We start from the raw sequence: 12,368 nt of genomic DNA, 5'->3' as shown, positions 1-12,368 counted from the left end.
TGGCTGTGTTTCAAATAGACTTTGAGTTCTGTGTCTCTTCTAACTTCTAGAAGGAGTGATCTAATACCAGCTTTGGTTAGAAATCTCTTTTCAAGGGGTTGTGTGTATATATATATTTTTATTCTGTAGTAGCTAGAATTGTCTTCAGTATGACTCTCAGATCTTAAGAATATAAGCAGAAAAAATTACTCTCCTTCCAGTTTGAGGTGATTTTTGGAGGCAGTAAATGCTGCTGCTCATCGGAATGAAGATGTTCTTTATGAAGTGATGCACTGCGCAGTCACTTTCTACCCAGCTTTGAAGTGAATGCAGATCCCGCAGAATAGCGGGATAAGAAACTAGGGGTGCAAGTCAAATGTGGATCTCTCAACGCAGTGCAGCACGTTATCAGTAGGCAGTCCGGATTCTATTGCAGCCTTCAACTTCCTAGTCTGTAGGCCTTGAACTATCAGTCAGTTTTTACCCCTGAAATATCTATTTTGCTCCATATTTTTATCAAGCCTTTAAACAGACTCCAGAATCATAAGATTTCCCAAATACTGCAGTATTTGGGCATATGTAAAAATAGGTTTCTTACATTAAATGCAACTTGAATTTGTTTGGCTTTAATAGCTGCAGAGAGGCAGGCTGGATTGCTGGAAGGCCTGGACCATTTGGCATGAGGAGCTAAGCATTCCTGCTGGGTTTTCCAGTGCTTTCTTTATTAACTCTAGAGGCAGGATTCCTTGAACCAACAGACTAAAGAACCCCTCTTCCCCCCCACACTTTTTTTTTTTCTTTTTAGACCACTCACCAGTGCCAGTATTGCCAACTCCTGTTACTTTATCAAGAATCTTGCGATATTTGGTGGTTTTCTTAAAGCTGCTCCTGGGGACAACTGATGACATGAGAATCTCAGTTTTCACTTAAAGGGAAATTTTGAGCCCTTATTGTTGTAGTGGAAAGCTTGAAAACACAAACCGAGTGTACTCTAAAAGCTCAGAAGGCAAGCAAAAAGAGCTTCCAAATATATTTTTTTTAATCTCATGATTTTGAGGTCTAATTCGTAGATTTTTTTTTTTTTTGAAAGCTTGGAGTTGGCAATACTGCACCCCCAGTCTTATCTTTTTATGGTATCCCTGCATATTATCATTCAGATTAGAGTCTGAATTTGGAGTTTGGCCCATTCTCTTCCTGGGTCATCTCTCTCTGTAAAAGTGGTGATGAGAAGCTTAATTTAAAAAAAAATGGTCTCAATATAATCTCAATATTGTTAGCTTCATATGGAGTATCTTAAAAAATGGGGTGAGGGGTTATCTTGCTTTTTTTCCCCTGGCTGCTTGTGTGTGGATTTCAATTTGCCTCGCCTTGGGTAATAAAGAAAACTTGCTCTCTCTGTGTCTTGAGTATGTAGCCCATTGCGCTGTCTGATACAAGTGTAGTTGGAGATGATCTTCTTGTAGACATTGTTGTCACCATACAGGCTGTAACTGCTCAAATAATCGGGGTATTTGTAGATACCTAATTATTTGATTTTTTTTTTTTTTTAAATAGTGGAAGAGGCTGGCTTGAAAGGAATGGTACTTTTGTAGTCATGTTGAACTGTTACAGCTCAAGCCACATGAAACTGTAATCTTTATATATAACCTTCTGTATTTGTAGCTTCAGTGGGGCAATATGAATACGAAGATAAAACCATGCCAAGATAACATTGCTCAATTTATTTCTGTCTGCACTGGTACAAGGACATGTACTGCATATATCTGTAGATGATAATACTCTAGAATGGTGAGTTAACTAGGATCATGCTGACTTTGTTGCTAGGAAGCACACTTCATTTAAGCAGTTGTGTTCTGTGCAAGGCTGTTTTTATAATAATCTCCATTGTGCTTAACATCTGACTTTAGTAGAAAACATTCCAAACTAGAATGGCCGTAAGTTTTTCATCCATATGACTTTTGCATGACTTTGCTGAGTGTAACTCACTGAAATACCACTAGGCCATCTGCGATACATACACATACTCAGGTGCAAATTGTGACTGGTGGAATTTGCAATAGATTTCAATCAGTCAATTAGTACTATTCTTACAACCTTTTAGTTTTAAAAAAAAATCCCACACAATGCCGTGAGTTAAACTTCTGTACATTGCTGGAATGTGATGTTACAAGAAACTGAAAAGATGTTCATTTTTTCCTAGTCTTAAACTGATTAGAGTTTTTCATGGATACAAAAGGTCATTTAAAACCTTTGAAATGTGTTTGCGTAGGTAGCCAGACAAGGTGAATCATATAGTTTCTTTAGAGCAGGCCTAGATTAAATTATGATGCCTGTAGGAGGTCAGAGATGCTGTTATTATTTACTTGTATTACTGTAGTACAGAGGAACCCTCGTTATGGACCAGGAGCCCTAGGTGCTAGACAAATACAGAGTCAGTGTTGCCAACTCTCGTGACTTTATTTTGAGTCTTGTGATATTTGGCATTTTTCTTAAAGTCTCATCTCCTGGAATTATGTCATTACATGAGAATCTCAGCTTTTGCGGGGGGGCAATGCTAGCCCTCATAGGTGTGGCGAAAAGCTTGATAATGTGAAATCAAAAGGCAAATATAAAAACCTTAATATTTATTTTTTAAAAATCATGAGATGTTTAAGCCAATCTTGTGATTTTTTTTTTTGGGGGGGGGGGGAGTGGGAGGCGGGCTGACTCATGGTTTTGGAGGATTTCAGATTGACCATACTGCAGAGTTCACATTGCCACCCACCTTGGTGCCCTGTGTGATTGTGTGTCCGAAATGGTTTGAAAGCCTGCTCTGTAGAAAGAGAACTTGACACAAAAGTGTACACCAGCCTGATCAAATTTGGATGCCAGAAAGTTAGGCACCTCAGTAAATAAAAGCGGCTCGGCACTTCTGAAAAATCCATATAACTTCTGTTCAGTTAACTAAACATGGATTTAGATTGGGGTTCTCAAACTTCATTGCACTGGGACCCCCTTCTGACAACAAAAATTACTACATGACCTCATTAGAGGAGAACCAAAGCCTGAGCCAGCCTGAGCCCCACCACCCTGGCGGGTGGGGGGAGACGACGAGGACTAAAGTCCAAGCCCCCTCACCCAGGGCTGATTTCACTAACTGGATTGGTGTGTGCTGGTGGTGGTGGCGGCGGCGGTAGGAGTGATGATGGAAATGAGTGCTGGGGTCCAGCTGCAGACAGTTTCCCACCATAGCTACTGTGATGGGATATTGCAACCACTTGCAGTATCTTTGGGGACCATATTGTGTTAAGTTTATATATTGCTGTGTGCCAAGGATTGTATGCAACTCCAGGGGGGAGGGTTGCCACCGCTCTGACTGGAACTAAGAGCTCTGAGTGGTGATTAAGGAGAATCACTCAGGTTGTAAACACCTCTACCCTTGGGGAGGCTAGCATATATTGGTTTAAACTTGGGTTTCCGGAGACCAACAGACAAAGAAAGGGTTTTTTCTATACAGACTGACTCAGGGCCTTCTTTCTGATCCAGAAAACATAAGCAAAGTTTCTTCTTGATCCTCATTAATTAGAAGTTGACTTGTGACCTCAAGGGTGGGAGGGGTGGAGTATGTATATGGCTTCCAAATCATGTGTTTTGGGTTTTTTTATTGTTGTAATGCTAGATGTTCTCCTTACCCATATAAATCTTCTATCTAGTTCTGACTCCTGCTAAGCTCCTGCACTCCACTGCTTTCCAATTGTGTAGTCATTTACAATTCTGTAAAGAGTATGCAAAATACTACCATTCTGATTTGGTAGTGTTTTACACCTGCGGTGCACTGTGTGAATGATTACACAAGGTGCAGGGCAGTGAGAACCGGGTCCATTGACATTTAAGGATCTTGTGGAATACGTGGGTCTTACAAAAAGCAAGTCCCTATCATCAAGTGCAGTTAGTGCTAGAAAATCCTGTTTCTAGACATAGCTGCAAGTTAAAATTAATAGTAGTCCCTATCTCCTCTTTACTATTGTAGAGGAAGGTCAAGGTGAAGGAGAAAGCACCTTGGCCTGGCCATGCTGATTCAGGTTCTGTTTAGGTCAGCACAATAAAGTGATACAGTGCTGATGTCCTAATGTAACCCACATACCTCCTGGGTGTGGTGTTGTGTCCCATCTAGTGGCACTGAGACCACTTAGGGATTAATGAGTCTGCTCTACAGCCTTGGCTAAGTGCCATCTGGCTTTTAGCTCATGCAATAGAGGCTCATGTATTTTGCTCCAGAAGTCCCAGGTTTGATCCCGCCTGCCGATGACCAGGTTCTGTCAGCATTTCAAGTGGAGGCTCGTCTGGGATTTCAACTGGGAAGTCTGTGAAGCTTGGGACGTGTTTCCTCAGCTAGGGGAAGTATGTAACCGACACACCTTCTGAGTGTGGCACCCTGTGCTATCTAGTGGCACCCTGTGCTATCTAGTGGCACTGAGACCACTTACAGAGAGATTAATGAGTTTGCTCTACAGCCTTAGCTAACAGCCATATAGCTTTTAGCTCATGCAGTAGAGGCTCAGGCACTAAGCTCCAGAGGTCCCAGGTTCGATCCCACCCACTGACGACCAGGGTCTGTTGGCGTTAGACTAACAGACCCAATAAACCATTTTGTCAGAAAAGTGTACATTGAATGTGCTTTCCACCTGCATTTTGATTTGTACAATGCCTACTGAAAGAGAGGGGACGGGCACATTTTGAACATAAGTTATCTATATATTAGATTTGTTTTCCTTTATTTTTCTTTGTATATATCTGTGTGTGAACTCTAAGTGCATTAAACTAATCCATTTTCCAGACGTCTTTAATCCTGTTAATTTAAAACAGAAAAGCCCTAAAGGCCAAGCCTGTGAGAGATGTTCAGAACTCTTAACAGACGTGGTATGCATACATCACACAAGAATATGAATGATCAGGGAGTTATTAGTTTTCAAATGATACCTCACAAGGCATATTTTGTACAAAGACTATTACAGCAGTGTGTAAGTACAGGAGTGCTTAGTGCCACTCTGACATCCACAGCTGTGTGTCAGCCTTCTCCTGTCTCTCTTCTAGCCGCAAACCTATCAGAGCTTCTCCTGGTCAAACAGCTTGTGCAATTGATTTACAATATTCTTTCCCACCATCTTGACAAACTTGTGCAGCTCTGTATTTACAATAGCGTACAGTCCTTAGCTCACTTAGCCAAGGGGCGGAGACAGACAGTATCTTTCCCCTGAAAGATCTCTCCTGGCTCCCCCTACTGAGCACTTCCTTCCTGAGGCTTTTCTACTTTCTGGGCTAGTGGGTTAATTAGCCTAATAGCTCTCTCCTTCTCATCCCCAATCTATCAGTAAGGCACAGCTTTGCCCCTCAGATGTACTCTGGGGTGATGATATTATTAGTGATCCAGTGATCGGAGTGCTGGTACAGCTGCTGTTGCCCAGCTCTCTGTCACAGGCTGCCTAGGCTGCAGATATGTTTTTGCTGTACTGTTCACTTGTTTATTAACAACTCTACCCTGAATTGCTGTGGGAATTAGATCAAGAATGCATTTCAGAATCAACAGAGTGAAAGTACCCAGCCCAACCCGAATACCCACCTGAGTCAAGAAGGAATTCCTCTTTCTAGGTACCATGGTAGGGTTGCCACCCGCCTGTTTTTAACCAGACTGGCCTGTTTTTGTAGTGTCTTGCCAGCTGCTGGTGAAAATGTGCTCTTTTTTCCCACTGGCACTAATGTTCTCTCTGTAAACTGCAATAAACACATGTGACAGTGTCCATGCAGCGTGTAACTTCTTGCACACACATGCCATGTGACTAAGAAGGGTGCATACTGGCACAGCACCTGGGTCCCACTCTGCAGGCCAGGCCCTCAGCTGAAGCTGCAGTAGCTCCTCTCAGCACTGGGGATTGGGAAGAGGGACAGACCTGAGGCTCACCAGCAGAGAAGGGTCAGGAGCAGGGACTGGGATGAGGGTATCAGGGGCTCCTGGAAGGGGGCTCCCTTGAGGACTGAGGCTCCTGGGAAAAGGTAAGAGGCAAAGAGGCCTTGAACTGCCTTTAGTCCTCCACCTGCACCACTTCCTGTATGAGGGGAGCAGACAGGGTTAGGATACTGGTGTGGGGGCACCTGAGGGGAGAAGAGGAGGGTCAGACTGATGGGATCCCTCTAGGGGGGAGGACTGTGTCTGTTTTTTCCATGTCTCGGAGGTGGCAACACGGCACCCGTAAAGTTTTAAAAATACTAGCACAATTTTCGTCTTTAAAAAATAACTAATATTACCATAACTGGTAGAATCTTTCAAACAGCTAAATGCCTTTTACTCTTAAATAACTATGGAATCTGAGCACCTCTCAAGTATTTATGCTGAGCACACCCCTGTGAGAAGACAATATTCTCATCCATCTTGTAAAGAGAGAGAGAAGATGATTCACATGGCTATGGTGTAGCTGTGGTGGCACACAAGTAGACTCCCATCATGAATAGGCCCTTGGAAATCTTCCTTCAGAAAGAGTCAGCATGGGAGGATTTAGTCTTCTTAAGTCCCTCAAAATTCCGTCTTCTAACTTCATTTGTGGTCAGCCTCATGCTCTACTTCTTTCATCTTATTAGGTGAATTGAAAAATACTATTTTGTTTTTACAGTGCAGATATTTGTAATCAGAAATAAATATAAAGTGAGCACTGTACACTTTGTATTAGAAAATGTAGAAAATATCCACACATTTAAATAAATGGTATTCTATTATTATTTAATAGTGCAATTAATCACATGATTAATTGTGATTTAATTTTTTTAATCGCTTGACAGCCCTAGTTCTTATTATGCCTTTCTCCACTAAATTAAAGAGCCCTTTAATGTCTGGTATTTTCTCCCAGTGAGATTACTTATACACTGTAATCAAGTGATAGCTCAGTCTTCTTTCTGATAAGCTTAAACAGGTTGATCTCTTTAAGTCTCTCAGTGTAAGAGATTTTTCTCTAGCTCTCAAACCTTTTATTTGTGGCAGCTTTTTTTTGCCCCCCTGTCCACTTATTCAATATCTTTTTATAGCTTGTGGACACCTGAACTGTATGCATTATCGTTCTCACCAGTCATCTCCCTGCTCTGACTTGCTACTCCCCTGTTTCTACATCCAAGGGTTGCATTAGCCCCTTTTTTTTGTCACAGCATCGCACTGGGCACTCATGTTGAACTGCTTGTCTGCTATGACTTAAATCCTTTTCAGAGGCACTGCTTTCCAGGATACAGTCACCCAGGCTCCAGTTATATACACTCGTGGTGCCCAGGCTCCAGCAATACTCAGGGCCCGGGGGCCTGACTCCGCCAATGTTTGGGGCCAGGTCTCTCTCCTGGCCCTGCCTGACGTCCCCCTGCACCTCCCCTGAATGTCCCCTGACCCCCACTTGCTGCCCCCGCTCACCTCCCCGAGCCCTGGAGCCTGCAGCTCACGCTGACTCTGCCGCTCCCCACATCAACTGCTGCCGCAGGGTCCTAGTGCCCCCCATTCACAAATGGCAAGGCAGGCTGCCCTTACCCTACCCTTCCGTCCTAGCCCTGAGCCTCTCCAATGCCCCAAACCCCTCTGCCCCAGCCCTGAGCCCCTCCACGCCCCAAACCCCTCAACCCCAGCCCTCATCCCCCCGCACCCTAATCCTCTGCCCCAGCCCTGAGCCCCTCCACGCCCCAAACCCCTCAGCCCCAGCTCTCATCCCCCTGCACCCTAATCCTCTGCCCCAGCCCTGAGCCCCTCCCATACCCCAAAGCTCTCATCCTCAGCCCCACAGCCCTCACCCCTGCACCCCCTCCCCCAGACCCCCTCCTGCCCCCAAACTCCCTCTCAGAGCCTACACCCCTCATCCCCTCCTGCACCCTAATCCCCAGCCCAGGGCCTGCACCCCAGACCTCTTCCCCCCACCCAAACTCCCTCCCAGAGCCTTAGGCAGGTGGGGGGCAGAGGGTTTTTTTTGGGGGGGGGGCAGGTTCTGGGCACCACCAAAATTTCTACAAACCTGCCACCCCTGCAGTCACCTGTTCTTCGCGGATGACCTGGATTCCTTGTTCCTAGGTTAATACAATCCAATCACTTAACATTGGGCTGTATTAAAACGCATTTTGTTTTGAAGGGCCCAGCTTACTATGCAGTCCAGATCGCTCTGTATGACTGCCCTGTCATCTTTATTATTCACCATTCCACTAATCTTTGTGTCATCTGCAAATTTTGTCAGTAGTGATTTTATATTTACTTTCAGATCATTGATGAAAATAGATTCATAGATACTAAGGTCAGAAGGGACCATTATGATCATCTAGTCTGACCTCCTGCACAACACAGGCCACAGAATCTCACCCACCCACTCCTGCGAAAAACCTCTCACCTATGTCTGAGCTATTGAAGTCCTCAAATGTTGAATAGCATTAGTCTTAATACAAATCCCCGGGGAACCCTGCTAGAAACTCCCCCATTTGAGTTTTTTTTTTGAGCTCAGGCAGTTCTTAGCCCATTTAATGTGTGCTTTATTGATATTGTATACTGGTAATTGTTTGAAACAGAAAGTGGTACAGCCTTACAAAAGTCTAAGTATATATTACATCTACACAGGGAGGATCATCTGAAGTTTCCAGTATTGGCTTCTGCCATAGTATATGGATGTGAACCAATGGTCTGATCGGATGTGCTACATCCTATGTAATATCCAGCAATAAAGAATTTTTGGGATATGAATGTTGGGGTGCTTGGTACAGTAGGTAGGAAAGCCTCTATAACAAAGGGATTTAAAATAACAGCATGAATAGTGTCTGTCAATGCAGAAACAACATGGCCTCCACTTACCAGCTTAAGTTTAGGTGGCATAACATAGGACATTAAATTGCAGCCTTGGCGGTTTAGGTTGGACATTAGGAAAAACTTCCCAACTGTCAGAGTGGTTAAGCACTGGAATAAATTGCCTAGGGAGGTTGTGGAATCTCCATCATTGGGGATTTTTAAGAGCAGGTTGGACAAACACCTGTCAGGAATGGTCTAGATAATACTCAGTCCTGCCTTGAGTGCAGGGAACTGGACTAGATGACCTCTTGAGGTCCCTTCCAGTTCTATGATATGTAAGGGAAAAGTATGGTGAAACTCAGTGAGGTGAAAAATAAAGCATTTCTTTAAATTGAGGCTACTGCACATGTGACTTATTCTATTTCTGTAACAAATTATTTAACACGACATTCTTTTGTGTGAAATAATAGAGCAATAACCTGATGGTTACCAAGGAAATGAGAACTAACCAATTTAATTTCATTCTGTGTTACCTTAGGCATCTCTGGCATTTAGTAAAACAAACGATCTTCACATTCTTGTCTGCTTCCCTTTTGATTTTCAGTGAAGGACTGAGACATTTCCTATTCTGTAAATGTATCTGCCCCATTAGTGTAGAGAAGCACTTTGTAAGAATGATACCCTTCGTGCTGCATCTCTGCTCCCCCCTGTGAGTGCCAAGGAAAATGTATTTGTCTTCTTGCTCAAGACACTTCTGTGTATATTTTTAAGATTGAAGGTCTAACCCCAATGAAGAGTTCATTTCTGTCTTCTGGCTGTACCAGCTTACCCAATTATTTATTTATTTGTTCTGTATAAATGACAGTGAATCCCTGGCTAATTCTTCTTCCTTAACAGATATCTGTGCAGTACCCAAGAGATGATGCTTGAAAAGTCTGTCTGCAGCTAATCAGTTGGAGCAGGTTTCCTTACTGGAGTATATTCATATTTCTGCCCTGATTGGGATACTTGTGCTAAAGGGTACCAGCACTCACTGGCACTATTAAAATGTCACACACAGCGTAGGTGTGGGCAATGCTGCAAACAAGAAATCCTTAGAGTTCTCACAGGTGTGCAGCCAAGCAACACTGCTACTCCCATACTGTCTTGACCTTGTAATGCAAAAAGATAATCCATATCAAGCTGTTCCACAGCATAATCAATCAGCAGACAGATCAACCGCTCTGGCCATGAAAATTATATATAAATGTACAATATGAGGATCTAAAACTACAGGAGTGTGAGGGGGAGTGTTTGAAGTGAAGATTCCTACAGTTCTATCCTACAATACATTTTATATTTGCAAAATGAAGTATTCCCTCTTTGTGTAGTGACACACACACACACACACACACACACACACACACATCTCTAAAGGGAATTTAGCAGTTTATATTAGAGGGACACTGTGTCAGAGATCATTGTGACCAATTTAATCTACTACAGATTGTGTACTGAAATACAAACAATATTCCAATACCCTATCTGCTCATAAGAATGGAGCAGGCAGGCAGAGCGGACAGCTGGCATAATATGTGGACACATGAACCCAGAAACAAAAACACAGCTGTTGGATCTAATTTTAAACCTAACAGTCTTGAACAAGTAGCTTTAGATCCTAATTGACTAGCTACAGCTAAATTATTAGTGGGAGTGGGGAGAAGAAAGTTTGAAGATACTGGTGAAAAGCTTTTGATACAGGCAAGATATATTTGCTCCAGTTATGGTTCGTCCATTTGTCATAGTAAGTATTGTGAATAGTTGAGGAAAAAGTGACTGGAAATAAATTCCAACTGGTATGTACCCTATAACATTGCTTATATCAGTCAGCCTTTCAGTGCCTTGATAACCAGAATTGTGTATTGCTTGTACGTTTAAACTTTGTTTTAAGCATGTGGGAAAGCAGAACTGTTATGTAAATTAGGGAACTATCTAGGAATGACTATATTTTTTCAATGCCCTTTTGAAGAATATATGGTCACAGTATCGGTCACAAGGTTATTGCGGAGTTTTTACATCAGATGGCAGGAATGTAATAGGCATTACTGTCACCTAAGAGTGCCACCTAGTGGACATATTTGCAAATCCAGATTATTATTTTTTAAAGCATAGTGGATAAAAATAGGATAAAAATAGGATAATTTAGGATAATAATAGGATAAAAATAGGATAAAAATAGGCAATAAAATGTAAGTATCAATTAAATTAGCTGGGTAAAAATTCTGATCATATAGTGGATTCTAAAAATTTTCAATCCTGTTTTCCATCTTCACAATTCTCAGATAGTATTTTTTAAGAGAGTGAGATGTTTGAGCCAGAGTAAGTATAAAGTTAAAGTGGAGCAATAATAGGCTGCTAAAGAAAAGGGTCTTGTGTGTTTCTGTTTTGGAGGGATAACTTGGCTATAATAACTTGCTCTGGACTTGGCTATAAGGACTTGCGCTGAGTTGAAGATTCTCATATTGGAGGACAATCCAGTGCCACCCACCCACGGGCTTTGGACATTTCCACTTTGTCCTTTTTTACCTGTTTGAAGAAAAACCAAATTGTCAGACATCTGAAATAAGAACAGATTTCTGCTTTTTTTTATTCTGGAGAGTCTCATATTCAAGAACAAACCCAAGATTTTATATTAGTGTGGTCATACCGAGACAACTGCTCGTCTTTACGCTTATAGGCCTTGAACACACTAGAATATTGTTTATTTAGCTACATTGATTTTTAAAGCAATCTATTTAAACTGTTTAAATCTATACAATTCCCTAACACAGAGGCACTTAAACCCCAGTTGAAATGTCTGAATTATGATATCATCAAGATTAAACACAAGATGCTATATAGTAATGTGATCATATCAGTATTGCAGGTTGCAATGCTTACGATTAAATGGTCTTTTTTAACGAGGAAGGAGAAATACAGGAAAAAATTGTGTTCTCAAATTGCTTATGAAATCTTCCTTTCATAAAGCATTGTAGGTAAAAATCAAAAGACCTATGTGCCCTCAGTGTTAGAATTACAGGATGGGGGAAGGAGGCGGGCAGGCCTGGCACTTCTAGGAACATTGGTAGCTCATTTGCCAGAAGGTCAGATTGAAATGAAAGTAGGTCCCTTGTTTTCTTCAGATGAAATTAAACAGTGCTAGTAGAGCCCCCTTTAACTTGCAATTTCCTAGCTTTTGTGTGTCTGAAGACAGTTGTGTTAATTCCAATAATTTAAGGCACAGTAATAGAGATTTCAAGATAACTGCCTGAGATGCTTGCTTCACTCTGGATTTACTCTATTAAAGTTTATTTTGTGCTTCCTTTCTCAGCTTTTGCCTCACTGTCTAATATTGTTATCTTCAACAGGCAAGTACAGAGCCCCCAAAGCTCAGAAAGGAAGATCAAAAAGATCGAAGTGCATTACTAGCAGATATTCAGCGAGGGACTCACTTAAGGAAAGTTACCCAAATCAGTGACCGAAGTGCACCACAGATTGAAAGTAAGTGTGCGGCTTTGTCAACTCTGAGAAAGGGGCCCAGGCCTGCCAATCTCTTCGCCTGAGTAGTCCTGTAGAAGCCAATTGGACCACTTGTATGACTAAG

The 12,368-nt window shown here is 42.2% G+C and overlaps 1 protein-coding gene across 2 annotated transcripts in view; it reads left to right on the top strand.

Annotated features, from left to right (window-relative positions):
• Positions 1 to 12,368, top strand: part of WIPF3 (WAS/WASL interacting protein family member 3) — a 57,688-nt gene that overhangs the window by 31,827 nt on the left and 13,493 nt on the right. For both annotated transcript variants that reach the window (XM_074945717.1, XM_074945718.1), the window contains exon 3: positions 12,133 to 12,265. In XM_074945717.1, coding sequence (XP_074801818.1) covers positions 12,133 to 12,265 — 133 coding nt within the window. The remainder of the gene's footprint in view (positions 1 to 12,132; positions 12,266 to 12,368) is intronic.

Source organism: Natator depressus, chromosome 2 (genome assembly GCF_965152275.1).
Source record: "Natator depressus isolate rNatDep1 chromosome 2, rNatDep2.hap1, whole genome shotgun sequence".
Taxonomy (NCBI): domain Eukaryota; kingdom Metazoa; phylum Chordata; order Testudines; family Cheloniidae; genus Natator; species Natator depressus.
Note: the sequence above shows the minus strand (reverse complement) of the source record. Positions and strands in the feature narration are given on the sequence as shown.